This window comes from Alosa sapidissima, chromosome 12, assembly GCF_018492685.1.
Source record: "Alosa sapidissima isolate fAloSap1 chromosome 12, fAloSap1.pri, whole genome shotgun sequence".
NCBI classification, from domain to species: Eukaryota; Metazoa; Chordata; class Actinopteri; order Clupeiformes; family Clupeidae; genus Alosa; species Alosa sapidissima.
Genome location: NC_055968.1, coordinates 16920764 through 16948742, shown reverse-complemented (window position 1 = coordinate 16948742; position 27979 = coordinate 16920764). Strand labels below are relative to the sequence as shown.

Below are 27979 nucleotides of genomic sequence, written 5' to 3'. Positions count from 1 at the left end.
AGTTCCTCCCCGTCGCTTTTGGTCTTTTGGTAGTGTCCAAACAGACAGTGTTTTTTCACGCCGGTCAAGATGGCGGCTGTGCCGAGGGAAAGCAGCCGCTCGGCGTGAACATTTTTTTATTGAATATTCAGTAATTCACCGTGGGAATCGGACTTCGTATATACGTATTCAATTGGATAACAATTTGGAATCAGTTTCAATCTGATTTTAAATATTTCATTTATAAATCATTCAGCATGTTAAAATTGTATTGCTAGTTGTCGGTCATCTAGCATAGCTAACGTTAGAAATCGCCGGAGAAAGTACTGTAGAATGGGAGAGAAGCTAGAACTGAAGCTAAAATCGCCGGTTGGAGCCGAAGCAGCGGGTTATCCTTGGCCATTACCAGTATATGTAAGTATTCAGTTTGTCGCTCTTTAAATTCCCCTAAATCACAAAGAAAGAGTCGACACTCAATCGGGATGATAACAGGGGTAACTGGTTGACAAGCTAGCTAACGACCTATCCGAGCTAGATTCTAGATTCTAGGTTACTGTTCCATTTCACATCGAGTGAGGGAGAGATGTAGTCATGGTCAACCTAGCTGTGTAGTCTGTTCAACGTTCACCATAACCTACAACACGAGTCGAGTGTATTATGTGCAGTAGATTTTAGTCGTGTGCACCATGATTCCGCTCAGTTTATGCATGGGGGAAACTATTGCTGTAGGGTAACTTATGAACATTAATGTTGAGTTAACATTGCACGTGTTTGAGTAACGTTATCTCCCTAGTAGACAACCAAATCGTTAGCTCGCTTGCGAGATTGATAACGTTAGTTATGGTGTCTTAAATTGTTCTGGTTACGTTAGCTTTCTATGATAGTGAGCTTGTTTACTTTTCCGATCGCTTCTATCTGATTGTGATTGTTAACTTACCCTAGCTCACTAATGTGATTCTAATGTGTAGAGGCTGGGGTTGGTCACTGTCACGGAGTATGCTCGATAAATTTGCGCTAGATTAAAGGAAATAGCAAATGTTGGTAATTACTTTGTGTCTAATGAAACAAAATACAGATAATATGTTCAAATGCTTAAACTGGTTTAAAGATTAATTCAATTTGAAAGAAAAGCTGGTAAAACAGGCTCTCACTGGTTCGCCATCAAGTTCAGACAGCTGACAACATACTTCAGTCGCTGGATTGTTGACGATCTAGTTTATCCATAAACATTGTCAAGTCACCCGGACTAAGCTGCGCTAGTTTTATCAGTGGACGTGCATTCAGTCACTATCCATTACAAAGCTTCAACGCAAAAACCGGTACTAACCCGTTATATTGGTTTTTTGTCGTCAGTATAGCTTGTAGGCAACTACACTTTGAACAAAAGATGCCCATGGTATGAATCCCAGGGATAACACTAGCTAGTTAGCTAGCAGGTCAAAGCTGGAGATGCCTTCTGTCACATCTCAACGTAGTAGTCTCCTTTGTGGAACGTTAAAATTATACGTGCTGTAGTCTTGTCAAATATTGTCAAAGCATCAATGGCATGTTTTGTGATTTGGTGACGGTCGCACGTTCAACGCAATAGCGTTAAACGTCTAATGAAACGTTAGCCTACTTGGCTGGCTTAGGTTTCTACTTGGCTGGCTATGTGCCTAGCGTTAACGTTACCCAACGTTAGCAGAAACAAATCTCTTGATACTTAAACTCCGTAAGCTAGCCAACTTGGCTAACGTGAAGTGGATCAAGCCAAAGCCACAAAATAACAACCAGGCAACTAGTCACAAAGCTAGCTTGCTATCTGCTATCTTGAAACAAACAGTTCTCTTCAAGAAATACAGTAACATCGTGTTGTAACATTTCGTAACATCTCCACTTTACAGCAACAACAGTCGTTTACATTTTGTGTTGTTGCCAACTTTGTGGTTTGAAAGGTTAGCTACTAGTTCTAGCTTTGAGGTGGATTGAGTGTATGTTGGTAGCGTTACTTTATCAATAGAGGAAACTGACAACACGGAACAAAGTATGATTGTAACCATATAGATAATGCTATTATTTTGTGGATTGCCTTCCATTAACTTTAAGTATGTGTTGTGCGGATTTTATTTTGCTAGTGTTAGCTGTCTGGCTACCTAACGCTACGAGTCAGCAGATGTTTTGTTTTGCTCTGGCAGGCAATGGTGATGGCACTCCATTGTCGAGCGGGGAAATTAGACCAAGGAAACATATGTCTGTCGTAATATTTATCATTTGCCATTGTAAATGAATAGATTTTTGATTAGTGCATTCTCGATCAAACGCATTAACTAACGATTTGGTTCGTTGTAACTAGTAGGGCTTTCCCAGGCAGCCCATTGTTTACATAGCAATCATAGCACTCATGTGTCCCGTTGTCGGGTCTGAAAGCTGCCGGAGGTATGCCATACGAAGAAGCGATATTTCAAACATACCAGGAAGATAAAGATTTGGTCCATTTATGAAACCATGGCAGTCAATGTCATGTAGATTGTTCGCATATAGTAGTTAGTGATTTGCTTTGGCTACAGTGGTTACCTTAAGCAACCCCACTGCAACCTAATTATGGCTGGCGGTGTTTGCAGAATAGTCGTACCAGCAAATGTCGCCTCTGTTAAACAAAGCAACACATTCGAGCATTAGGTGCAAAGAGTGAGGTATGAGGTTAGATGTAACGTTCTAGGCTACAGTGTGTTGTTCCTCATTGGTAACACATGTTTATCCGTTGTCTCAGACATAATGCATTTGTAAAGAGCTCTTGCCTGCAGCTAAGGAATGCTAAGTGAGAGGGAGACTGCCGAGTAAAACCACCCCAAACAGGAAAATGGGTGTACGTTGTGAAGGAGAAATTATAACCATGCTCAAGTCCTGTGGGATGACTGGTAATAGAGTTCTTGAATGAAGAATGGTCCTGTTGAAGTTACTGAGTGCAACCCTAATGCGTGAAACTGAAGGGGTTTCTGTGGGCAGGAGCACATTCCATGAATAGTTTTTTCCCCCTCAGTGGAAGTAGTTCTTCATCCCAAGATTCAATGTAAGGCATTTGGTAGAGCAGTGTGGTAGCCATACGTACTGAATGGGTTTTCTTATGGTTTTTGGTTGTTGCACCATTCTAAAACTATTCTGAACTGTTTTATTACATGCACTTATGTGCAGGTTCATTTCATGTATCAGTTGTATTTTGTTATTTTGAAAAGTCCTTAATTATAAAATGTGTGGGATATGTGTGTGTGGTCCACAAAATCCATTCTTGGAACACACTGAAGCTATAAGTGCAGTAAGTGGTACCCGATTCAAAGAAAAAAGTGGCACACTCGAGGAGTGGATGAAAGGCTGAGGCTTTTTTTTTTCTTCAATGGGAGCATGTGTGCCTCAGCTGTGGCCTCTGCAGTTACACACTCATAGCCTCCACAGGCAGTCATACGTTACTGGCAAAGAGTCAGACATGAGTTTCACACCGTACAAATTAAAAGGAAAACACAACCGCTTGAGGTTTAATAGAGAAAGTGGAGGTGCGTCTCTGCTGCCTGTGGTGTGGTTTGTATCTGCCGCCTTGTGCACTCAAGCACAAAAGCACGCAAGGGTGCTGTGAACGCGATTGTGCTCAAGCCAACAAGCCCAGCCCGGCATCATCTCAAGGCTTTGGCCACTGATAAGACCAATGCTCCAAAAACAGCCACTCCCATGGAAGTACACACAGCGGAGATTGCGGTTGTCTTGGTAGCTCTTTGTCAGATTACAAACACAGACAGACCACACTTGGGTCCATGGAACTGTGTCGGCTAAATTGCTCAATCGGTAAGCGGTTCACTCTGACAATTAACTTACACTATAATCAATAGAACTGGCTACACCATATGTGATAGTGGCACGTACGTTCGAAAAAGTTAGACCAATCTTGTAAAGCTGTTTTTACGCTACGCAAACTGAACGCTTCAGTTGCGCACCAGGTGTAGCATCCCTTTTAGAGTGGATTGCATGTATGGAGTCTATAAAATTGAGTTTCTTCATATTTTTCCTACACTACACACACACTTTAAGACCAGTCTGTGAGGTAGCCATGCAAACTGGTTGATTCCCAGCCCACATACTTTATCTTCAATCAATCAACAGACCTTAGTCATCTGCAAGTGCTTCCACATGATGGACTCCTTTCCCCCAATGCCTTCTTTTCGAACCCTTTGTGACCCTATCTGACCCTACTGTTTTCTTTTTTTAAACCTACCTTGCAGTTTGTGCCAGTACGGCAACTGCTTTGCTATCCTGCACAGAAATGAATAACATCATTACCTCTGCTACCCCCACCACCACCCACATCTGAAAATGTGATTTTTCCCCTTACTTAAGCAGATACGACACAAGTCTGTGGAGTGAATACATTGACATATGGAGACAGACTGTGGCCTGCAAACATACTGATAAGCACAAAGCGAAGACTCTTCAGTCTACCGAGCTCTGTCTCACATGGGAGGATGGTCATGCGAGCCAGGAATGCGTCAGGGCCGAGTGCTGTCGTCATCTGGCAAGGTGTGGTGAGGGGAGGACAGAAGTTTGGTGGAGAGTACGTGGTGGACAGGAATTTCTTGCCCTTTTTGTTTTTCGGATGAAAGAGCGCTGCTGACGTATTGGTTAGTCACATATTCTGTGGGCTGCATAGTAGCAAGGTGTAGTCCCCCACACACAGACATACGCCTTCGATTGTGACTCATGTGCCCATTGGTGAGGAGGTGTGTGTGTGTGTGTCAAATCCGGAACACGGCACTCACGACATCACTTATTTTAATAAGGGAGAGAGAGAGGTGCAGTTAAGGAGACCAAAAGAGAAAGCGGGTCTGATTTGGTTGTCATGGTTTCTTACTCACTTTCTATTTCTTTCTCTCGTTCGCCCTCCCCCTCCTTTGGGTGTTTCTTTTCTCAGCCAGAGTTTATTTTTAGCTGCCACACTAGTGTTGCTGTGCGGCGTGAGTGTGTGAGCCTGCATGCGTGTGTTTCTCTGTGTGTGTGTGTGTGTGGGGGGGGGTGGGTGAGTGAGTAGGAGCAGGAACACCTCCCACTCACACACTGACGACACAGTTTGCGTGTGTGTGTACTGCTCACATACTCTGCTCTCTGTGTCTACACTGGCCTCCATTTTGAGATGTGGGTGCCGTGATCTTAACCCTGCACTTTTCACGACCCACATGAGCTGCAGCTTCGGTGACATGAGCAGACTTGAGACCTGGGAGTCAGCACTGGCTCTACGTTAGCCGTTTGTAACAGAGCTGCTCTTAATATTTGTCTGCGTGTTTCCTGGCAAGGCTGTCTATGGGTGTGCAAATACAACGGTTTGATTTCAAATAGGATGTGTGTGTGTGTTTGCAACTGTGTGTTTGTGTGTGTGTATGGTGTTCGCATGGTGTTCGCGCGGCAATGTTGAGCGGGAACACTTTGACACTCCCCAGAGGAGGAGTCTTGCTGCGGCAGAGCGCCGCTGTTCAGCTGAGGACAGGCTCTGAGGCTGGAGCGGGCAGGAAGGGGCCGTAGGAGGCTGGCTGGAGCCAGCGGTGGTGGTGTGGGGCTCGTGCAGGAGCTGCGCACAGCCGGAGGGAGGAGGAGGAGGAGGGCTGGACTTGGCCGGAGCTGGAAGAAAGGGGTTGGATTTGGACTGAGGCACGCAGGAGGGGTCCTAGCCTGGCGCTCAACAGCAGCAGCAGCAGCAGCAGCAGCACCAGAAAGTAGGTCATTGGGTCAGGCAGAGCGGGAAGAGAATCCTGTGGAGCAGCTTGAGAGCGAACTCGATGCACTGCCTTCTTTCACCCGTTCCATATTCAGCTTTAGAGGTCCACCCTTCCCAGTGTACCCTCCCCTTCCTTTCCGTCCCCCTCCTCACCCCCCTCCTCCTCCTCCTCTTCTTCACTGCTTATCCTCATTTCCACCCCCCCCCCCCCCCCCCCCCACTCTCTCATTTTACGGTTTCCTTTACCACAAGCACAAACAGGCTCACTGACTCCAGTGTTTTCCCACAGGTCTGAAACTTGCTCATGTTGACATGTCAGTCCTGCTTCACAGATATTGCACTCCAGTGAGAGGGAAGGAGAGCAAAACAAAACAAAACAATGAACGTGTGTTGGAGGAAAGTAAAGCCAGTGTGAGCAAAGCTTTCTGTTCAGCCTAGCGTGATGTTAGCAGAGTAGGTGTACCAGAGCATATGGGCCACGGGCCACGGGCCACTCAACTGCACCGCAGGCCTTCGCTTATGATGCATTGGGATTTTCTTATACCTGAGGTGTTGAGTCGTCCAGACCTGTTTTAACAACTCCAAGGTCCAAACTAGAGTGAGGTTATTTCCCCCCCCCCACGGTCCTTTTCTCATCAACCACAAGGGTCCGTTTGGCATCAACAAGCAACATAAGCAATGTGTAACGTGCAAAATAAGGGAGGAAAAATAGAATGCCTTTGTTTTCTCTCATCTGCTTGTTAATTGGTCCTTTTCTTGCTGCTAAATAAGGCGGCAATGCAGTATTAATTTGCAGAGCGCATATGTATACCATTACCATACCATTAGTATGAATGACTAGGTAGCTGTCCTTTGGTCAATATTAGTGCGACTGTCAGTATTTTAGAAAACTGCATTTAATGGTGATGTGGGAGAATTTGATCAATCAGTGGCAATAGCATTGACGTTGTTTTAGATCCGGTAGCTTTCACACCAAATAGGAACCACACACGAGTTGGTGTACCCCAAACCTGTCTGTTGAACACAGTACCAGGGTGCACACCCGAGTTGAAATCATTAACATATTATTGACTGCTTGTCTGCTTGAACTAATCCCAGTCTGCACCAAAAGCTCTATTAAGAAAACACCCCTAATGGTTTCATAAATTGCATTTGTTCATTTTACATGTTCATAACATTTTCATAAACGTGTGTCACTCTTGGTCCTTTTGGCACATAGCCCCATTGGAGTCTCTCTGTAAGATCACCCGCTGTAAACACACGCTCACAGTAGCACAATCACGCTTAAACGCCTACACACCCACACGCTGGCACTGGACATGCTACTGAGTGACGCGCCGGAAAGGGAACTGAAGGCCGCAGATCGCTCCGGCTCGCTGATCGACTGAGTCTCTCGTCTAAGGGCTCGTCTCACGTCAAAGACGGGGTTCCCATATGTTGGGAGGCACACGAGGCCACCCCTGCATGACACGTTGATGACGCAATTTTAATCGCACGCCATGTGCGCGGGACACAGATGCAGGACTATATTCAAGATGCAGGACTATATTCGACACCCCTGGGTCACAACCGCCCTCAACAGACCTCTGTAAAACACCGTGCAGAGATTTTCTTCTGTCCTTCACGGAGCTGTGTGTGTGTGTGTGTGTGTGTGTGTGTGTGTGGGGATGTGTGTGTGTGTGTGGATCTGTAGAGAGAAGACTTACTCTGATGCTGCTCTGTTTTGCCAGTCTGTGTGGCCTGGCAGGATATGAGGGGGTGGAAATGAGCTGTTGTTAACGTTTAACCTCTAAGTGTCTTCCTGTGTGTCTCTAATCACACCTAATTGGTCAAGGGAATTGTTTGTAACCCTCCCTTCCTCCTTCTCTTCAGGACAAGCACCATGATGCTGCGCACGAGATCATCGAGACCATCAGGTGAGTGACCATCTCAATGCAGTTCATTGTCATCTGATCAGACCTCGGAGGTCCATCATGCCTTATGGTTGTTTCTCTTATCTGTCCATCTGCAGGTGGGTCTGTGAGGAGATCCCTGATCTTAAGCTGGCCATGGAGAACTATGTTCTCATTGACTACGACACCAAAAGGTGAGCTACGGTCCCTCTTGGCCAGTTTTGGGCATGTTTCATCTGAGGCGTTTGTTCCTAGATAGAAGATCAAAGATGTTATTGTTATTGTTTTGTATGGGCTATCTTTAAATACATGTAGTTGAAACTGGCCCTATGAAAGTGTCTTGTGGATTGTCTTGTGTTGCTCTTCCTTCCTGATCAATTGTTTTTTGGCTCCTGCAGCTTTGAGAGCATGCAGAGATTGTGCGACAAGTACAACCGGGCCATCGACAGCATCCACCAGCTGGTGAGCCCACACACACACTCATGCTCACACTTATTCTTACTGGGGAGCAGGAACCTGACACCTAGGCTTTTGCTGTCAAAACACCAGGCCACTGGTAGGAGCCCCTGTGCAGTGTTGGTTTGTCTGCTCCCCTCTCCCTGGCAGTGGCCTGCTGGAGTCGCCTTCCCTGCAGTGCAGGATGGAGCCATTGCCAGCAGAGCAGAGTTCTCACACAGAAATGTGAAGATCCCTTACCGTCTGCCTATTTCAGGACTGTCAACTCATACTCTCTCTCTCTCTCTCTCTCTCTCTCTCTCTCTCTCTCTCTCTCTCTCTCTCTCTCTCTCTCTCTCTCTCTCTCTCTCTCTCTCTCTCTCTCTCTCTCTCTCTCTCTCTCTCTCTCTCTCTCTCCCTCTCTCTCCCTCTCTCTCTCTCAGCTCCTACACAACCCTCATGGCCTGTAAAACTAGTCAACGGTCAGCAGGCATCTGCAGTTTTTCCTTTTAAGAGCTGCCGAGGGCCTTCGAAAAAAATAGCAATTCCCCCATGAGCTGTCTTGCATTTTCCATGCTGGAGTAAATAGTCCGTCTATTCCTCCACCCAGAAAAGGGCGAGCTTGACACAGGTCCTCTGGGGATTTTCCATCTGCGCCACCCGTGTACTTCCTGTTCTTTGCATTTCTGCATATATGATTATTTGCTCACTGATGATATTGTCTCTGTGTTTATGTCTGTCTCTGTGTCTGTGTGTCTCACAGTGGAAAGGCACCACGCAGCCCATGAAGCTAAACAAGCGGCCGTCGAACGGGCTGCTGCGGCACATCCTGCAGCAGGTCTACAACCACTCCATCACCGACCCCGAGAAGCTCAACAACTATGAGCCCTTCTCGCCCGAAGTGTACGGCGAGACCTCGTTCGACCTGGTGGCGCAGATCATCGACGAGGTGGAGTTGATGGAGGAAGACACCTTTGTGGACCTTGGCAGTGGTCAGTTCAAATGGTCTTTCAAGCTGACAAAGAGCCATTTCCCTGTGTTTTATAATACTATAATTCCTGGTGAACTGTACACATGGTGTTTGAATGGCCTTGTTCTATGCTCCATCATTGCAGGTGTGGGCCAGGTAGTGCTACAGGTTGCCGCAGCGACCAACTGTAAACACTACTTTGGAGTGGAGAAAGCAGAGACCCCTGCCACTTACGGAGAGGTATATTGACCTGAATTTACATAGTTTATAGACCTCCCGTCATACCTGTACACTTCAGTTAAGTACACTTCAAACTGTTTTCATACTGTAAAGTGCAGTAGTGAATGACTTAACTCTGTGTTTGTGCAGGCAATGGATAGGGAGTTTAGGAAGTGGATGAAGTGGTATGGGAAGAAGCATGGAGAGTACACGGTGAGAGACCATCCGTGCACGTGCATTTCTGAACGACTAATCAAAGGGACTTCCTCCTGTAATCAGCCATGCATGCTACCTCTGTGTGCTCATTGTTTTCTGTATTTACTTTTCAGCTAGAGAGGGGTGACTTCCTCTCAGAAGAGTGGAGAGAAAGGATAGCCAACACAAGGTATGAAGGCCTCCTCTTCCTCTTTCTCTTATGTCACCTCTAGCGTATTGGCAGTGTGTCTTCACCACTGAAAGTGCTAGAGGAGATTTGTCCAAGATAAGATCGATAATATGAGATGCGCAGCAGTCATAACTTTCAGATTTATCTCAGAATATTCTATATTCCACCTAACTTCAGTGATTTCATTTCTGTGCTGTTCACTGTGGAAGGGTGAGATCTGATTTGCTATCTCTCCCCTCTTCAGTGTTATTTTTGTGAATAACTTTGCCTTCGGTCCGGAGGTGGACCACCAGCTGAAGGAGCGCTTTGCGAACATGAAGGAAGGTGGGTAGCACTGGAGCTGGGAAAAGGCTCCTCCTTGCAGCCCGTCTGTCTCTTGTGCTCAGGCCAAATTCAGTTATAGCCAGCACTTTTATTACCACCCGCTGCCTCATGTGACTCCAATCATATCCATTTCTAAAGGACTGAGAAGTGCTCAATGGAGCCCTGGTGTATGTTGAAGATTATGGGCCGTTCACACCAACGATAACTAACGTTAACTGCAAAAAAGTATTACTCTAGCTAATAACAACGTCCACACAGAAATTATAAGGATGACCCCATGCAGAATGATATTGTCAGGTATCACTATCAGAGCAATTTTGAGAATCCATCCGATCAGAATCCATCAAATTTTAGACATCACTTTCACCAACATGATTAGAGACTTTCCTTATTGTTGGTCAGTCTGTGTTAATATTGTTATAGTCATCGTTATCGTTCCTTTGATGGGTTTGGTCTGTCCACTATGTAGCCAAACAGGGATCATCAGTGATAAATACCTTCAGTATCTTAACGACATGAGCAGTGTTTGTCCTGTTTTAGGGGGATTTGAGGCTGCCTGTGCTTTGTACTTGCCGTCTAACAGTCATGTACTTCTGTCGTTTGTATAGGTGGAAAAATTGTATCCTCAAAACCCTTTGCACCTCTCAACTTTAGAATCAACAGTCGAAATTTGAGTGGTGAGTGAAGAGGGGGGTGCTGTGGTCAGTGTTGTCTTGCCATAGGGCTATGAGCCAGAGTGTAAAGGCTGTTTTTTTTCCCCCCTCTCTCTTTCTCTGTGTGTGTGTGTCTGTGTGTGTGTGTGCGTCTGTGTGTGTGTGTGCGTCTGTGTGTGTTTGTGTCAGACATTGGCACGATAATGCGAGTGGTGGAGCTTTCCCCCCTAAGGGGCTCGGTGTCCTGGACTGGGAAGCCAGTTTCCTACTATCTCCACACGATAGACCGCACCATAGTGAGTCTCTGCCGCCCTCTCACTCATGCATCTAATCCTGTGTGCTCATGCAGAGCTAAGAGCTCCGGTCTGTCTTATCACACTTTAATCATGGCTTTGTGTTTGTCTTCTGCAGCTTGAAAACTATTTTTCTAGTCTCAAAAATCCTAAACTCAGGGTGAGTCCATCGTTCTTCTTTGTCTACCTCTGATGAGATGAGGATATGGTACACAAGTGTAGGAGGATGGGTAGATCTTTGGAGACCTTCAGACGTGGGGATGTGTGTGTTTGGTTGAATGTGTTGGCTTATGTGCGGCCTGTGTTTCAGGAAGAGCAGGAGGCGGCCAGGCGGCGCCAACAGAAGGACAAGGACAGCAAGAGCAACACCACCACCCCCACCAAGGCCCGGGAGCAGAAGGTACAGAGTGCAGCCAACGCACACACACACACACAAACACACACACTAGTGTACTTCTGCATTCAATCCACACCACAGCTTCTGATGTGTTCATTTTGAGTTTTGGTTTTCATTCCTCTTCTAAGTTCTGCATCAACCTCAAACGTCCTCAGCGGGTGACTCTGTGGAGGCGTAAATAACGGTTCTGAGTGTGTGTGATTGTGCATGTTTGTGTCTGTCTGTCCATCTGTTCTGTGTGTGTGTGTACACTGACTTGTGTGTCTGTGTATTTGTTTTTGTTTTGTTTTTGTTTTGTGTGTCTTGTCTGTGTGTGGGTGTGTGTGTGTACATGCAGCAGCAGCAACAGCAGCAGCAGGACTCGTGCGGGGAGGACGAGGGGCCGGGGTTGCTGAACACCACCAAGCCCTCGCCCAAGCGCCGCTCACGCCTCATCGCCAAGGGACGCAAGCTGGGCAACAAGAAGCGTGGCCGCCCCAAGAAGGCCCCCGGTGCGGCGTGTGCCACTGGTGGCGCTGTCCCCGGCGTGGCCACCACTCAGCGCAAAAACAAGAAGGCCCAGAGCGCCCTGGAGCTACTGCACGCCAAAACGCTGTCCGCCGTGCCATCTCAGGGTGAGCTGGGCGCCGCAGCCGGGCAGTTTGTCATGCCAGTCTTCCACGTTAGAGCACAACACATTCTACTCAGATATAGTTATCAACCAGTTCTCTGTTCATGGATTACCTACAACCCTAGACGATAAAGACTTTTTCAATAGTTTAAGTTTTCCTTTAATGTAGGACTAGGTCCATGGATCCATGTACAGGATGTCAGTAGGTTGATTTAGATGGGCACTTTTAATATCATTAGAATCGGAATAATGGCTCAAACCGGCGATCCGATTAGAATCGTAATCGGAATGAAAGTGTATTCGGTTCTTATTCCGATTGAACAGCCATGTGCACAGTAAATCGAGTTGCCTGTTGTAGCTTCTCAAGGAAAAGTAAAGCAGCAACAGCTATTCCGATCAAAGATTCAAGAGCGCTTACAACTACCTGATCGGAGTGGAATGTACCCCATGTAAACAAATGACACAAAGTTTTCATTCCGAATGTTTAATCAGAATAACAAATAAAAAAATCTATGTAAACCCACCTAGTGTCAGGGCAGATTACTCCTGGTCGTCGTTTCTCTTCACCCTCATGCATCTTTGCATTCCAGCATAGTCTGTTGTTCCTGTTATCCTGGTACCAGCTGGAGCCCTTATTTAGAGCCTGCCCTTATTTATAGCCTGTTACTGATGGACAGTAGGTCACCACTCTGTATGTCTGTAGTATGTTGCCCAGAGCAGTTTGTGTCTCAACCTTGATTTGGTGTAATAGGGGTATATTTAGGTCGGTGTGCTGCAGACGGACTCATTGCTCCCTCTTGTCTCTGGTTGGCTTTGCAGATGCATTCCGGTCATCTCAGAGCCCCTTCTACCAGCTACCTCCCAAAGTGCAGCACTACGCCTCCAGCCAGCTTCTGCAGGGGCCCACCCCACCGGCCCTCCAGCAGCTGCTGGGTATGCTGAACCCTCCTCACATATCCTCTTCTCTTCTCTTCTCTTCTCTTCTCTTCTCTTCTCTTCTCTTCTCTTCTCTTCTCTTCTCTTCTCTTCTCTTCTCTTCTCTTCTCTTCTCTTCTCTTCTCTTCTCTTCTCTCTGGAGTGTTGTCTCATGCTTTCTAACCTCACAACTTGACGCCACCATACTTACATACAAGGGCGTAGGTTTGGTCTTAGCTTTGGTGGGGACACACTAACCCCCCCACCACCACCAAACTCAACTCTTTCACCAGCCACTATAGATATATAAAATTATTAAAATGTGCTACTGTCCAACTACTATCCATGATTAAAATATGCTACAACTTGATCTAACTATACTGTGTAACCTACATAATCTGATTTTAATATGTATAGATATGTAGGCTATATTTAACATTTAACATTTATTTTCCATTTGGTCTGTTCATTGACCCATTTAAGCACAGCTCAGTTTTAAGAACCTTAAATACATGCACGCTTAGCATTTTGTGAAAAGAAATCATTAAGGCTACATTGACAAACTCTTAACCGTGAGCTGCCTATATATTCTCTGATTCTAATATTTACAGATATCTAGGCGATGTAAGCACAGCTCAGTTTTAAGAAATGCTTAAAGCTGAAAGACCATGTTGAATTTTGCTACAATTTATTTCAAACCCGGATTACTCTGGAACAGCTAACTATACACGAGAATGCATTACACAATTGTGTTCGGTAAGGTCTGCTGTTTATTCTGATATGATTTGTCATGTGTTGCGTGAAGAGTGTGTAGGCCTACGATATTCCACCAAAACGAATGGATGTGGAGATGGGCGAAGAGAATAATTATTCAATCTAGAAGTTATTTTTCTAGCGAACTGTTTATCACAGCAAATAGTGGCAAGCTAGCACCTTTTAAAAGCTGAGAAAAGGCTCTTTCACGTGACTGAAAGAATGGGTGAATTTGGACGCCCTTCATATGCCTTGTAGTGAAGCTGAAGCGCTCACTGGTAGTTATTATAGGTAACTTCAAATCAGTGATTTACCCTTATAGGCTACTGCACATTACAAGATCTGTACGAGATGATCCGCAGCACTGAAGTGAGAAATGATTTAACTTTTTTGTGTAGCGCATGTGAGCGCTTTTTTCCCCCATTTCAACCTGAATATTGGGTGGGGACATTTCAGTCGTAATTTGACATTGCTGTGGACACGTCCTTCGGTCCCCACGCAAATCTACGCCCCCTGCTTACATATATACCTCACTATCTTCTGGAAGGTCTAATGTGTGGTCAAATAGGCCTTTATCTTTTATTGTCAAATAGTGGCTTATATTGCATTCCTACTGTTCTTGCGCAGATAACTTCAAGGTTCAGTACCTGCAGTTTATGGCCTACATGAAGACTCCTCAGTACCGTACCAACCTGCAGCAGCTTCTGGAGCAGGAGAAGGTAAACACACAACACAGGCAAACACCTTTTATGGTCTGCCCTGGACTGTGCAAGTGTTCCTTTTTCCCTTCCCTTTTTTGCCGTGTTTGCTTTTATTACCTCTTTTTCACTCCAACACACACACAAACACACACACACTCTCTCTCTTTCTCATACAGCTTCATCGGCCCTCACTCACATTCTCTTCCTCTGTCTATCTAGGTAAGGCATAATGAGCTGTCGGGTCAGGCGGAGCAGTTGCTGAATGTGTGTCAGACTCATAAAGATAAGATCAAAGGGCTCTTCCATGCAAAATTGGATGAGGTGAGTATTACATCACACATCTATTGCTTTGCACATAACTGCTCCACATAGTACCATATTATGTGTGTGTGAACATGGCCGTATTAAACTGTTAGTTCATTTAAAGCTATTTGTTATTGGTCATTTTGTCATTATCATACAACTGAGTTAGAACTAAGCTTCAGTCATGATTGAATGTCCACCACTCCTGACCGCTGACTGAGACGCTTCTGTCTGCCTCCCTGTTCCAGCTGGGTGTGAAGGCTCTGACACTGGACGACCTGCTGCAGGCCCAGAAGGAGATCTCTGCCCACAACCAGCAGCTGAAGGAGCAGACCCGGCAGCTGGAGCGAGATATGGCCAAGCTGAAGGACCAGAGCCTGCTACTGGTGAGGACACACACACACACACACACACACACACACACACACACACACACACACACACACACACAGTGTCATTTTGGCCTGCGTCACCTCTTTCCAGTTTTAAAAGACCATGTCGCCTGAAGGCGTATTTCAGGCGTCACAGGGCACCTTTCCACCCACAGTGAAGTACAGGGAAATACTTTTTTTTAAATTGGGCATATGCCAACAACACCAGTGTAAATATATAATTGCCTTTTAAATATGATGGAAAAACAACTTAAGCCCGTTCATGTGCCCTTTCTCTGGTCACTGGGCTCTTGTTAATCGATTTGTCAGTGACGTCTTTGTTAACTTCAGTGTTGTTGGACAGTGTGTCATCACATCCATTGATCATATCGTGTGTGTGTGTGTGTGTTCAGTTGAAGGCGCGCTGTGAGGAGCTGAAGCTGGACTGGGGATCTCTGTGCATGGAGAGCCTGCTGAAGGAGAAGCAGAACCTCCGCCGCCAGATTTCTGAGAAACAGCGCCACTGCCTGGAGCTGCAGGTACTTGCACTTCTACACTTTGCTTTGACCCCTGGAGGAGTGTTTACTCAGTGACTTCAAGTTATAGCCATTTTAATAGCCTTAAGAAGGTCAAGTGAGGAGTTGGATGATGCAGCTTGTGTCATATCAGTGGTCATTTCCTCCTCCACTGCTTTTTGTCATAACTTTCTTCATTTTTGAAACACCCACTTGAAATACTTGGGGTATGTTATTTGCTGTAGCTGATTCTGAGAATAGGATATAGTCATACAAACAACTGTTAGATTTATTATTTTATAGCCCACAATAGAAATTTGGCATTAATTACACAGACCTCAACTGCATGGCGGTGATATTCTGTGTTTGAGCTATGGAGGCACGTTTTTTCAGGTTGTAAATCTCCCAGGGTCATCGTAGAAGTGTTTGAAATTTGTGAAAATTTCACTTATGATTAGGGCTGCAGCTATCGATTCTTTTTGTTATCGATTAATCTAGCACTTGATCGATTAATCGATTAATCTAGCACTTGATCGATTAATCGGATACATTTTTTTTTTTTTTTTGCATTTTTAAACAACCAAAACAAATAATGCATAACGAAAATGACATAGCTGTAAAATGATCAAGCAACTGGCACAGAGGTATTTATTCTAACTCCAACATTTGGCTCCAAAACTAAGCCCATTTATTGCAATTTACCCATTTTATAAGTGCCAGTGCCAACAATTAAATAATGTTCAAAATGCTCTCTGTAAAATTGCAGCCTCTTGTGCATGACTTAGCTGGGCGAACAAAGCTGTCCATACTATGCTGTGAAGTGCTGGGAGGGAGAAGAGGGAAAGCAATTTAATGTATTAATATGCACAACAAGTTTCATGCTGTAATCTAGACCTGACATCAAAGTAAATATCTGTTTTATGTAGATTTCTACACCTGCAGCATTTGCCATTAGGCTACTAACAAATAATTTTACCATTAGGCTACTAAAAAATCATTTCTGGGGTGAGCCTATTTGCTATGGTAACCTAGCAACCTGTGTGTGTGTGTGTGTGTGTGTGTTAGAAGGTGAGGGTGCATGCATGTGTGTATAAGGGGTTCTTTTTTTAGGCATACTGTCTTGCAATTGAACGTGAATAAGTTTACTACTTAAAAACATCAAAGCTAAACATTATATCATGACATCGCTACAAATACAGTATGTGATTAAACTCAGCCAACATCAATGTAGGCTGCTACGTAGATAGATACAGTAGATAGGCTAGATAGATTGATAGATAGCCTACTTCATTGACGCTTGAAACAGCATGGAGTGGATGTTTTTTAGACATTCTCTGCCATTTATGGACATCTTGACTCCGCCATTGCGCCAGCTAAATTCAGAATGTATCACGATTCACACGCTAGTGGTGTGCTTCCTGAACAACGATCTGTGTGGAACAATCAGATCCCTGCACGTATAGTGCGCGTCATAGGAATTTAACGAGACTTCGAGGCAGGGTTTTTGCCTCGAGTAATTTTTGTAATCGAGTTATTCGAGTAACTCCATGAATCGTTTCAGCCCTACTTATGATTCAGTCCTAACTTAGAGAACACCCCAAGCTGCCAGGGGAAATTCTTGTTGTGCTGCGTAATGAAACCTAGAATATAATCGTAGATATCCACGTACCTTGTAGTAGTAGACTGTGAGCTGTAGATCTGAGGTCAGCAGCACATAACCACTGTGGTTTATACAATGTAGGTTAGAGGATGGTGAGAAACCCTCTGAAGCGGCAACATTGCTAACTGTCACAAGTGACCACCACCAGTGGAACAGTGGCTGCACAGTGTGTAGTGCGTTGATACTGTGTGCTTACTAATGGCGCCCCCTGTTGTGTGACCCACAGATCAGCATCGTGGAGCTGGAGAAGAGCCAGCGGCAGCAGGAGCTGCTTCAGCTGAAGTCCTACAGCTCGTGCGATGGCTCGCCCTACCGCAAGAGCCTGCCTGGCCTGGACCAGAGGTCCTCCCTGGACTCCCACGATGGCCACAAGCTGGGCCTGGGCTCTGCCACCGCCGCCCTGAACGGTATGAGCCCGGAGCTGTCCATGAACGGCACGGCCTCACCGTGTTTCGAGCGTGGCGCCAAGAACGAGCTCCTGGCGCGCTACTTGCCCATCTCGCCCGACCACGAGCTTGTGCCCCCGACGCCTGACGGCCGACAGAGGCACCAGGGCCAGCCGCTGCCGGACTACACACGCTTCTCCCCGGCCAAGATCGCCCTGCGCCGCCACCTGAACCAGGACTCCGGCCCACTGCGTGGCTTGACCACGCACAGGTAAGATGGCTGCTCTCACTCTGCTCTGCTAGTCTAGCAGATGCCAACTCCAGAAAATAGTAATAAATCCCCTCTGCTAAATTCTATGAGACTATGAAAGATTTTATTGTTTTTGTTTTTGTGGACCTTGTGATTCTCACCATTTCGTGTGTGTGTGTGTTAAAGGGGAGATCTGAGTGCGGTCTCGTCTCCTCCATTAGGAGTGAAACAGGGTAGCCCCTCCTCCTGCCTAGGGGATCCCCAGCATACCAGGGGCTCAGAGAGGGTATGTATAAGTGTGTGTGTGTGTGTGTGTGTGTGTGAGAGAGATGCATTTTTTATGCATGTGTTTGGCTTTAATGCCATTGTTTGTTGGTTAAGTTGGCTGGTAAATCTGTTGTTGGGTTGCTACAGATCAATACCAAGGGTCAATTCCATGGGAGCGCATCCACTGATAAAACATTACTTGCACTTTGAGTCAGGGCTGGCACAGGGCAGGCACTGGGCTGTAAGTCAGGCATGGGCCAGACCATTTGACATTTGAAAACAGACCATGTGTAACAGATAAAATGTTTCTCATGGCACAGAAATGTCCCTTGCTTTAAAGGAACATGCCAACATTTTGGGAAATTAGCTTATTCACCATCTCCCCAAGAAGATGATGCCATCATACCCTTCTCGTCTCTGCATGCAGCAACTCAGTCTGAAACAGTGACAAAAGCACTCAAACATTCTATTTTCATGTTGTGACTAGTATAATTACAATGTGTACAAATTTCAATGTAAAATGCAACACATCGATTTTCTAACTTTGAACTACATTCTCATTCAGGCGAAGCACTGCTACTGCAGCTTTTCAGGTGCTGCGTGCAAATCACTCTGCTAAAGTAGCAGTGTTTTTCTTGAATGAGAACATAGTTCCAAGTTTGTATATGCTTAGAAAACCGCCTATTTGTAGCCTATATTTATCTTTTATGTGCCATAGGCTAGTTGGAACTGCCCACCTCAATGAACTGTGCTAAGCTATGCTATCGGTGGGTGCTTCAGACTGAGTTACTGCACGCACAGAGACGAGAAGGGTATGGATCATCTATTCTAACTCGGTATCGGCGTGTTCTTTTAAGCCCTGTTCGAATGTAAATGTCTGCTCAGTTCATTAAAAGAGTGGAATAAAATGTACCACGCAAGGTGGTGTATTTTGCGGATGGTGATATTGAGTGTGTTGATGCTGATGTGAAGTGATTTTGCCTTTGTGATTAGACGGGGAAGGAGTCCAGGAGTCCAGCCGGAGGTGGAGACACCATCACCTCTCTGCCTATCAGCATCCCCCTCAGCACGGTGCACCCAAACAAGCTGCCCGTCAGCATCCCCCTGGCCAGCGTGGTGTTGCCCAGCCGAGCCGAGAGACTGGTGAGGACCGCCGGGACATCTCAACCCCAAACACACCTGTTATCACTCAAGTTAAATCAGTGTTGGAAATTTAGCAAAAGAGAACTTGATTTAAATCGTAAGCAATTTATTGTGTGAACGAGTTGCTACTTGTGATTTGTCAAATAATTGTAAAGTAGACGTGATTTTATGGAGTTACGAATAAGCAAATCAGGGTGGTCAACTGCAGGGAGCCTGACTTACTGTTTCAAGCTGACCCCACATCTGATGTGATGCTGTTTGGGTTCTGTTTGACAGAGGAGCACACCGAGTCCAGTGTCCCAGGGACGAGACCCCTCCGCCGGACAGACCAATGGCAAGCAGCCTCTCACTCCTACCTCAGGTGTGTATCTCCCCTTAAAGGAGAACTCCGGCTATTCTTAACACAGAGCTCAGTTGATCATGTTCACGGAAAACTGTCAGCTGGAAAAAAAATGTGAAGAAAAAATCGATGCTGTCTGACGCGAGTTAGCCGGCTAGCTCTAATGGGCACTAAACTGTGCCTTTGTGCCTCTTGACCGACTCAAAGTGTCATTACAAGTGCTGTGCAACATGAACAGGGTCCTTACATGACCATGACACCACTGTGTGTGTCCAATGCAATAATTATGAAGGAACAGTATAAATCCTGTGTTTGTAGCCCAGGCTGTCACATAACCTACCCGTTTCCCTCGGTTGCTACCTGTCCATACCGAAGTCAAATTCCTGCCTGTTCCCATTTCCAAGAAAACCAAACGTGAAGTTTATTTCTAAAATAACAATGCGGTCATTTCCTGATCCCACCCCATCTCTCTCTCTCCCACTTACTTTGTCACACTTCTCTATCCTAAAGGCAAAAGTCCTAAAAGGTATACTTAAAAAAATAGGTCTTAATGTGTCTATTTGTCCTTGGTTGTGTGTGTCCTCAGGGTATTCATCCAGCTCAGGGATGGTGAATGGTGGGCCACACTCAGCGCTGTTATCTGACCAGGACCAGCCGCCGCACGCCAACCCCCTGCTGGCCCTGCAAGGTCGCAACTCCCCCAGTGCCACAGGAGGGGTGCTGCAGTACGCTGACGGCCCTCCCAGAATCCTCCCTGAGGACGGTTGTGGCGCTGTAGGCGAGTCAGAGGGCGAGGGCCCGGACAGCGAGGCGGCACGCCGCAACTTCTTCTCCTCTTCCTCTTCCACTTCATCATCCTCATCCTCCTCCTCACGCCTGCATCACGGCTCGGCCAAGGCCGGCCAGCATCACCAGAACAACATCAACCATCACCACTCGCCTGGCACGCAGGAGGGCCGCAAGCGGGGCCGCCGTAAACGCAGCTCCACCGGGGCACCATCTGCATCCACATCCCCCAAGAGGAGGTCCTTCCCTGGGCTTGGCTCCACCGGACACCCCTCTGGTTCACCACTCAACATCAATTCAATGGTGAGATCTACTAGCTAGAGAAAATATCTCATGTTATATCACACTCTTCACTTTCCTGACACTGTATTGCATTCTATTGTGTACACACACACACACACACACACACGAGGGATGAATACCAGCAGCTACCTCCAATTGAATTGAAAGTTCTTATATGCGGAGCATGTCTGGCCATCTCCTTCCCTCAGGTGAACAACATCAACCAGCCTCTGGAGATCTCGGCCATCTCTTCCCCAGAGCAGTCAGGCCGCAGCCCCTGTGGTGGAGACCTGGACCAGCCCCCTGTGCTGAAGAGGGAGCGCCCTCTGGAGCTCAATGGCTCCAGCCGCTACCCCTCCACCCCCAGCTCCGAGGACGAGGACTCCGGCTACCCCGCAGACAGCTCCAGCTCCAGGTAGACACCCAGTTCCCCCTTCGGCTCCTCTCAGGGAATGTTATCACTGGGGAACATGTGTAGGTCCTCATGGCCAGAGGTGTAAAGGCCAGACATATATAGAAGGTGATTTCAGTCTTTATTGATGTGACTGACTGTTCTGTATCATATCTGCTGAAGGATTGAAAGGAAGATTGCCACCATTTCCTTGGAAAGTAGAGATGGGAGAGGAGGGGAGGGTGAGAGAGGTGAGAAGCCAATGAGTGCAGGATACTCGCTCTGCTTGCTGTACTTTTGCTGTTTCTAAATGTCATACCATGTCAACTGTGTCCACCTGCGAACTCACATTTGCACTGTGTCTCTGTCCATCTTTGTATCGGTGTCTCTCAGGCTCTCTGGGCCGTAAATCAGGGGGCAGCTGTGACGTCTCCTCTTCCTCGTCCACTTGCTCTTCCTCCTCCTCCTCCTCATCGACCAGCAAGTGGAAGTCCACTTTCTCCCCCATCTCCGACCCCAAGCCCACGGCCTCAGACCTCCGACAGGGCGGCTCCCCGTTCCGAGCGGGGGCGTCTGACGCGGAGAACAAGGCGAGCGCTGGCCAGCAGCAGCGGCCCGACTCCGGAGCGGCGATGGGGGGCAGCCCCGGTCGCTGCCTCCCCTCCAACCTCTTCCTCAGTCAAGACCCCGGGGCCGGTCGGCAGGGGGGGCCCGCAGCATGCGGCCTGCCCAAAGCCAAATCCCGTGAGTGGGAGCGTGGCGTTGGGGTCAGCAGTGCCGGGGGAGGCCTGGTCAGCCAGAACCTCTTCATCTCCGCCGCCACCAGCGGAGTCGGCAGCATCCTGGCGGGCAAGATGGGCGCGGCCGGAGTGGGCGTCACGTCCGGCGGAGGAGGAGGCATGGGCGTCCCCGGGGCCCAGTACGTGGGCGCCCAGTTCCCCCTGGGCGGCGCCTCGGTGCTGCAGTCTCTGTTCGGCAGCCAGGCGGCTATGCCCCCGGTCAGCGTGGCACCGCGACTGGTCAACGGCCACAGCAGCTTCTCCAGCGCTGGCCTGACGGGAGGGGCGGCCGGAGGTGAGATGCGAGCTGCGGGGGTCAAAGGTTACTGTTAGGGAAGGGGGTCATTTAGAGACACTGCAGTAGGGCTTTTGGGTGGGGTTTGGGGAGATATTTGGGTAGGTTACTAGATTTCAAAAGGTCGCAGAGGTGAAAGGGGTGGAGGGTGCTCCGCCAGCGGGAGCAGGGGCAGGAGGTGGAGGTAAGTGGCAGAGCTGTCCATTGCTGGCTGCCCATAGCTGTGCTTCGCTGTGTTGCTGTGCTGTGCTGTCCTGCCCTGCCCTGCCCTGCGCTGTGCTGTATTGTGTTGTGCTGCAGTGTTGCTTCTATATTAGACCACACTGAGACTAAAACTGCATCCCCTTGGCTTAAGGTAATGCCCCATGCTGAGTGGGATGCATGTCCCCATGCTTCAGTATTAAGTATGGTGTGACTGAGAGAATCAAAATGTACCCAAACCTCAGTCAAACATTGAAGTGATTAGACAGCAGTCACATGTTCTGTGAGTGCTTTGTGTTGTCATGGTTGTTATAAAAATAGAGACATTTAACAGGTGGCCCGATCCTCTTTGAGCATTTTTAACCTTTGAACATGAATCTGCAAAAAAAGTAAATAACAGATGGAAGAAGCTGTGTATGTGGAGGATCTTGGCTCACTTGTGAAATGCCTCTCTTGCTTTCTATGTTATGCTCGTATATGTGCTTGTGGACTTGCTTGCTGCTATGCACAACTTGGCTCAGCCCCCTCCCGTTCTCTCCCTCTCTGTCTCTCTTTCTGTCCACTCTCTCTCTCTCTCTCTCTCTCTCTCTCTCTCTCTCTCTCTCTCTCTCTCTCTCTCTCTCTCTCTCTCTCTCTCTCTCTTCCTCTCCTTCTCTCTGTACCTGTGTCTGTCTGTCTGTCTGTCTCTTTGTCCCTGTCTCGCTGTCACTCCTCTGGCTCTGTCACTGTTGCTGTCTCTGTCTCCCTCTCGTCTTTTTTGTTGCCCCCTCTCTCTCCCCCCCCCCCTCTCTCTCTCTCCCTCCCATTCTGTCTGTCTTTTCTCCTTTGCTCTCTCTCTGGCTCCCTCCCTCCCCCTGTCTGCTGTGTATTCACAGGTATCTTTCACCACACGCTGCCAGCTTCAAGCTCCGCTGTTCCGTTTGGCTCCGTAGGCCTGGGCTCCCTGCTGAGCCTGTCCTCCTCCTCCACCTCCTCCTCCTCCATCTCCTCCTCCCAGCCCCGGCAGCAGCTGCAGGCGCAGCAGCAGGACTCTTCCCAGGCCAAAGGAGGTGGCGCTGGCCCCGGCCTGGCCCTCCTCGCGCTGGCCCCCGCCTCGGTCTCGGCCCCCCTGCCGCTGCCCAGCCGGACGCAGTCCGTCCTACACACGCCCTCGGCCCTCGCGCTCTCCCTGCCCCCGCCGCCCCCTCTGCTCAATGTCTCCTCTTCGTCCGCCGCCACGGCGCTGCTGCTGCAGCAGCATCACCACCACAGGATGCATGTGTCCTCTGCTCCCTGTGTGTCTCTCTCCTCCTCCTCCTCCTCCTCTTCCTCCTCCTCTGCGTTAGTGTCTGCTGCTGCTGCCAATGCTTCTGCCGCTCTGTCCTCCTCTGTCATGTCCTCTTCCTCTTCCTCACGCTCCACCTTCACCATGCACTACCCCCCGCACCTGGCCCCACTGCCTCCAGCGTCGGGCTCGGGCAGCTCCTGGAGGACTGTGGGGCTGCAGGCTCAGGCCTCGGCCAGCCGGCCCAGATAGCAGCCGGCGGGTGGGGGGTGGGGAAAGGTGTGGGGAAGGAGGGAGGGAGGGAGGTAGAGGGAGGGAACAGAAAGGAAGAGAGGAGGGGCAGTGAGGGAGGGGGTCAGGGTGCTGACCCAGACGGTGTGTCTCTCCAAAAAAGGTATGTGGGGTTGAGGGAAGGGTTGTTTTCATTTGTTTAGATGCATGAATGGCGTTGGTTTCACATTCGTGAATTGCCACTAGGTGGTGCCAAAACCCTGTCTTTGAGTATTAATGTACTGGCTTCCAACATGTATGCTAGGATATTAATATGTGATATCTTTCTTTGACATGGTACATTTGTATAGGCCCCTGGTGTACTGTAAATCCTGCAATTGTGTAGAATGTCAGAATGACTAGTTCATGCAAAATACCCCATCTTCAATGTCACAAAGTAGGACACCAAACTCATGATGCAGATAAACAGGAACTGTTTTAATGACCCCTGTCTGTCCTGTAATACAAGTCATCTGTCTTAGTACACAGCCAGCTCACCTATCTGTTCTATAGTCTCAGCATGTCTTCCCAGTGCCTTGTTGTAGTGTACAGTAACATGATCAGTGAGTCTCCCCCACCCCTCCCTCTGACTGAAGCGGCTTTGCTCCTCTCCTTTACAGGAACATGAAGAAAACTACCTCAACCCAGCAGAAACCTATGCAAAGCTCAGACGGACAGGTGTGGACCAAGCCAATCCTGCCACCCCGCCGCTCGCCACTGCTCTGACCTTACCCTCACCGCTCCACTGAAACCCAACGCTGGCATGGACAACACCACACACACACACACACACACACACACACGCACACACACAGGCACGGTCACTGTAAAGCATACCGGCGAGAGGACAGAAAGGACTTGGCACAGTTGCGCGTGTGTGTGTGTGTCTCTGAGTGTGTGTGTGTGTCTCTGAGTGTGTGTGTGTGTGTGTGTGTGTGTGTGTCTCTCTGAGTGTGCGTGTGTGTGTTCAGACTTCTGACAGTGACTGTGCTGTGTAGCTGAAGTAGGCTCTGTGTGACCGCTGTGTCTGCTAGGTGAGCCGACACAGTTGTCGCGAACAACGAGAGCTCTCAGCGCTCCTCGACTCTCACCTCACCTCCCATCCTCCCTCTGATTCTTCCTTCAAAGACCTTTCTACTTGCTGTGCTGGTCCTCTGCACTCCTCTCAGCCGATTGGTGTTTCTGTTATCTTGTGTTGTACAGGAGTGGAGAGAAGGGATTTATGTGGAAGCATAAAGAAGCTCACCCCTCCTTTCCTTTCTGTCTGTCCGTCTATCTCTCTCTGTGGGTCTGTCTCTCGGTCTCACAACGGCCTCCCTAAGACCTAACACGCCCTTACAGCTGCATTGGCTTAGTGTAATGCTGCACTGATGCATACCAATGGGTTTGTCCTCCGCTACATATGTCTCTTGACTTCCAGCATACTCAGCCAGACACAGCACAGCCAGATTCAACTTTAAGCTCACACATACACACACACACACACACAACACACACTTGGAATTCTTGTGAGAAGGGGATTGTGTGTTTCAAAGGTGCTTTGTTTTCTGTGTTTTCCTGCGTGTCTCTGTGTCACACATACAAATGTTTTTCACATGGTGCGTTTGGCTAGGGAAGATGAATTGTGGGAATTCTCAGACAGACTAAATTCAGCTGGACAGTCTTATCAGGTCTGCCACTTCAACTGCCGTTTCCCTATCCTGGTTACGCTGTTTCCTGCGGCTGGACAGACCACCATTCCAACGCAAGACTTTATTTATCGGACAACTTCCTTATTTGAACAACAAAACGCAATGGCGAGCATCCTGCTGACCCCATGCTGTTAGAAAAGGTTCTACGAGCCCTTCGAGACTGGTTGTGTTTCTGCTCAGTCTAATGTTTCAGGTAATCATTTGGGTTTTGTATAAATTTAGAGTGGTGCTTAAAGGAATCGCTACGGGAACCCTGCCTTACCCCCCCCCCCCCCCCCCCCCCCCCAAACACTGTTCTAGTCCTGTCCACCACCCCATACTGAAGCCGATGCCCATGGCAGTCCTGTTGACCGCCTGTCTGCCCAACCAGCACACACTGAACACACACTCATATAGCCTCAACAACACACCCCTCACAACACACACTGGGAAATGCAAAAAATAATAAGAAAAAGAGGGGAAAAAACACAAAACTACTGGGCGATAGTCACTCTTTTGCTTTTGGTCTGTTCTGTTCTATATGTTTGTTGGTGGGTAATTCCTTTTCTAATGTTAACGAATCTTGTACTGTGAATGGGAGGTCTTCTCATACTGTGTAATTGTGCATAATTTAGTGTATTTATCTTTTGAGTCTCTTCCCAAGCAAAGGTGATGGTGTGTGTGTGTGTGCGCGAGTGTATATGTTTATCTTATGTTTTTCTGTTTGTTTGTTTTGTTTGTTTTTAATCTATTGATAAGAGTATAATTGTGTAGAATGCAATAGATTGTTTAAAAAAAAAAGTGCGTGCTTGACTCACAGTCTGAAAAGAAAACTGAAAAACAACAACTAAGATGGTGCTACAATCTGTACAACTCTGGACTGTGCCTATTTATATGAAGAACATCAGTAATAATAATTATCGATTCTTGGTGCTTCTTTTTCACAGGGATGAAGCGGAGGCCGCTTTATGGCTCTCCGGTGTTTTGTTTTTTTTGTTGTTTTTTTTGTTTTTTTTTTGGTTGTTTGTTTTCTATTTATAATGTAATGACATTTCCTTAAGCGCGTAGTGTGAGAGTCCCTGCACGTTTCGATAAACTTAGTTGCGATGTTGTTTGGCACAGAGTATATATGTACATATATACAGTATTTTGGCATATAGCTAAACACCCGTTATGTTTTGTTTTGTTCTTGTTAAGACGTGTTTTTTGTTTTGCATTCAGGATAATGTGCAAGTGCATGTGACGTCAGCGGGTGTCTGTAGAGCTTTCTCTAGGTGTAGAGAGACGTTATACAGCCAGAAGGTTGGCAGGCTTAGTACACAGAACCAGAATGGTTTCTTTGGTGCTGAACTCTTAAGGTGTGACCCTTCACCTTTTAACCTTTTGACCCTTCTCATTTATTGGTGCTGTAAAAGTCGTTAGTCAGTCAGCGCTGTGCGGCTCTCTGGGAAGCGGACCCCCACGGGGTCATCATGTACATGGATAAATCCTACTTCACCTGGTGCTGCACAGTTGTGCCTCGCAGGTCTTCGTTGTGCACAGTTCTCCCGCCATCATCATTATGGTGCTTGCGCAGTCACGCGCCTTAGCAGGGCTCCTCGTTTCTCACATCCCTCTGAGCCTGGTCACATCTCCCATGCCTCAGAAAGCTCCCTCTCTCACACAGCTGTGGGAACGCTAAGCTCTTCGCCTTACTGCTGCTGGAGAGCGAGATAGCGTGAGCGAGCTTAAAGTCAACAACTAATTGTGGTGCTGCTTGACCTGCTGGAATCAAAAACACCAGTGATAGCTGGCGCATCTGATACCAAAACCCGCCTCTCTGACCTTTAAAACTTTCAGCGCCTCGGTGTTGGTGCCACATCATTAGTGAATGATCTTAAAATGTGAGCTGTCATAGAAATACTAGCACACAGACTTTGGACTGTTTCTCCCATCAGTGTAGCTATCTGTGGGCCACTCAACTTTCTCTGCACAATCGTTTCCATCATCAGGTTTTTTTGGTTTGGATTTCTGTTCTTTCCAGTTCTTTTTCTCTTCTCTTCTCTTGTACACGTTCAGGGAGAGTTCGGACTCACCTCAGATTTACAGTCTGAATGCTGTGGGGTAGGACACACTTTTTTTTTTTTTTTTTTTTTTTTTTTAGCTAATCAGAGATGTTTCCTGAGCCTTTCTGTCTCTGCATCTCCCACAAAACGAGGACACACAATGACAACAGGAACAACACACACACACCCATGCTGTGGACCAGAGAAGCGAGTCCTTCATTACCAGCACTGAAAGGGTTTTTATGTTTATGGGTTTTTCTGTTTGTTTATGAATTGTTGTTATTGTAATTGTTACAACTTTGATTTTACTCGTGTTTGATATAATTGCAAATGGTGATGCTTTTAATAAGACTTATTAAGAGATCCAGATGGTTTTAATACTCTTTAGACAGTAAGGTGCTCTCCTACACTTAAAACAAGGAAAAATGCAGCTATGAACATAATGAACGCCCTCTGCTGTGCTACAGAGGTGCAACTGTCTAATAAACTTCAGTTTAAACCTGG

The 27979-nt window shown here is 47.3% G+C and overlaps 1 protein-coding gene across 6 annotated transcripts; it reads left to right on the top strand.

The window, feature by feature from the left end:
* Positions 1 to 27979, top strand: dot1l (DOT1-like histone H3K79 methyltransferase). 6 transcript variants are annotated; one of them, XM_042057494.1, is made up of 29 exons: positions 1 to 393; positions 7583 to 7626; positions 7722 to 7796; positions 8001 to 8064; positions 8801 to 9029; positions 9153 to 9247; positions 9377 to 9439; positions 9556 to 9611; positions 9856 to 9935; positions 10544 to 10612; positions 10778 to 10884; positions 11000 to 11041; positions 11201 to 11281; positions 11613 to 11892; positions 12708 to 12821; positions 14184 to 14275; positions 14477 to 14578; positions 14809 to 14946; positions 15345 to 15470; positions 17333 to 17763; positions 17929 to 18028; positions 19003 to 19152; positions 19429 to 19513; positions 20079 to 20581; positions 20770 to 20975; positions 21135 to 21202; positions 21345 to 22025; positions 23102 to 23884; positions 24381 to 27979. In XM_042057494.1, the coding sequence occupies exons 1-28, from the start codon at positions 313 to 315 to the stop codon at positions 23740 to 23742; spliced, it is 4803 nt and encodes a 1600-aa protein (XP_041913428.1). In that variant the 5' UTR covers positions 1 to 312; the 3' UTR covers positions 23743 to 23884; positions 24381 to 27979. The 6 variants fall into 6 exon arrangements, with proteins under 6 accessions (XP_041913428.1, XP_041913429.1, XP_041913426.1 ...); XM_042057495.1 differs by having other exon boundaries at positions 2 to 393; positions 11616 to 11892; XM_042057492.1 differs by having other exon boundaries at positions 2 to 393; positions 11192 to 11281.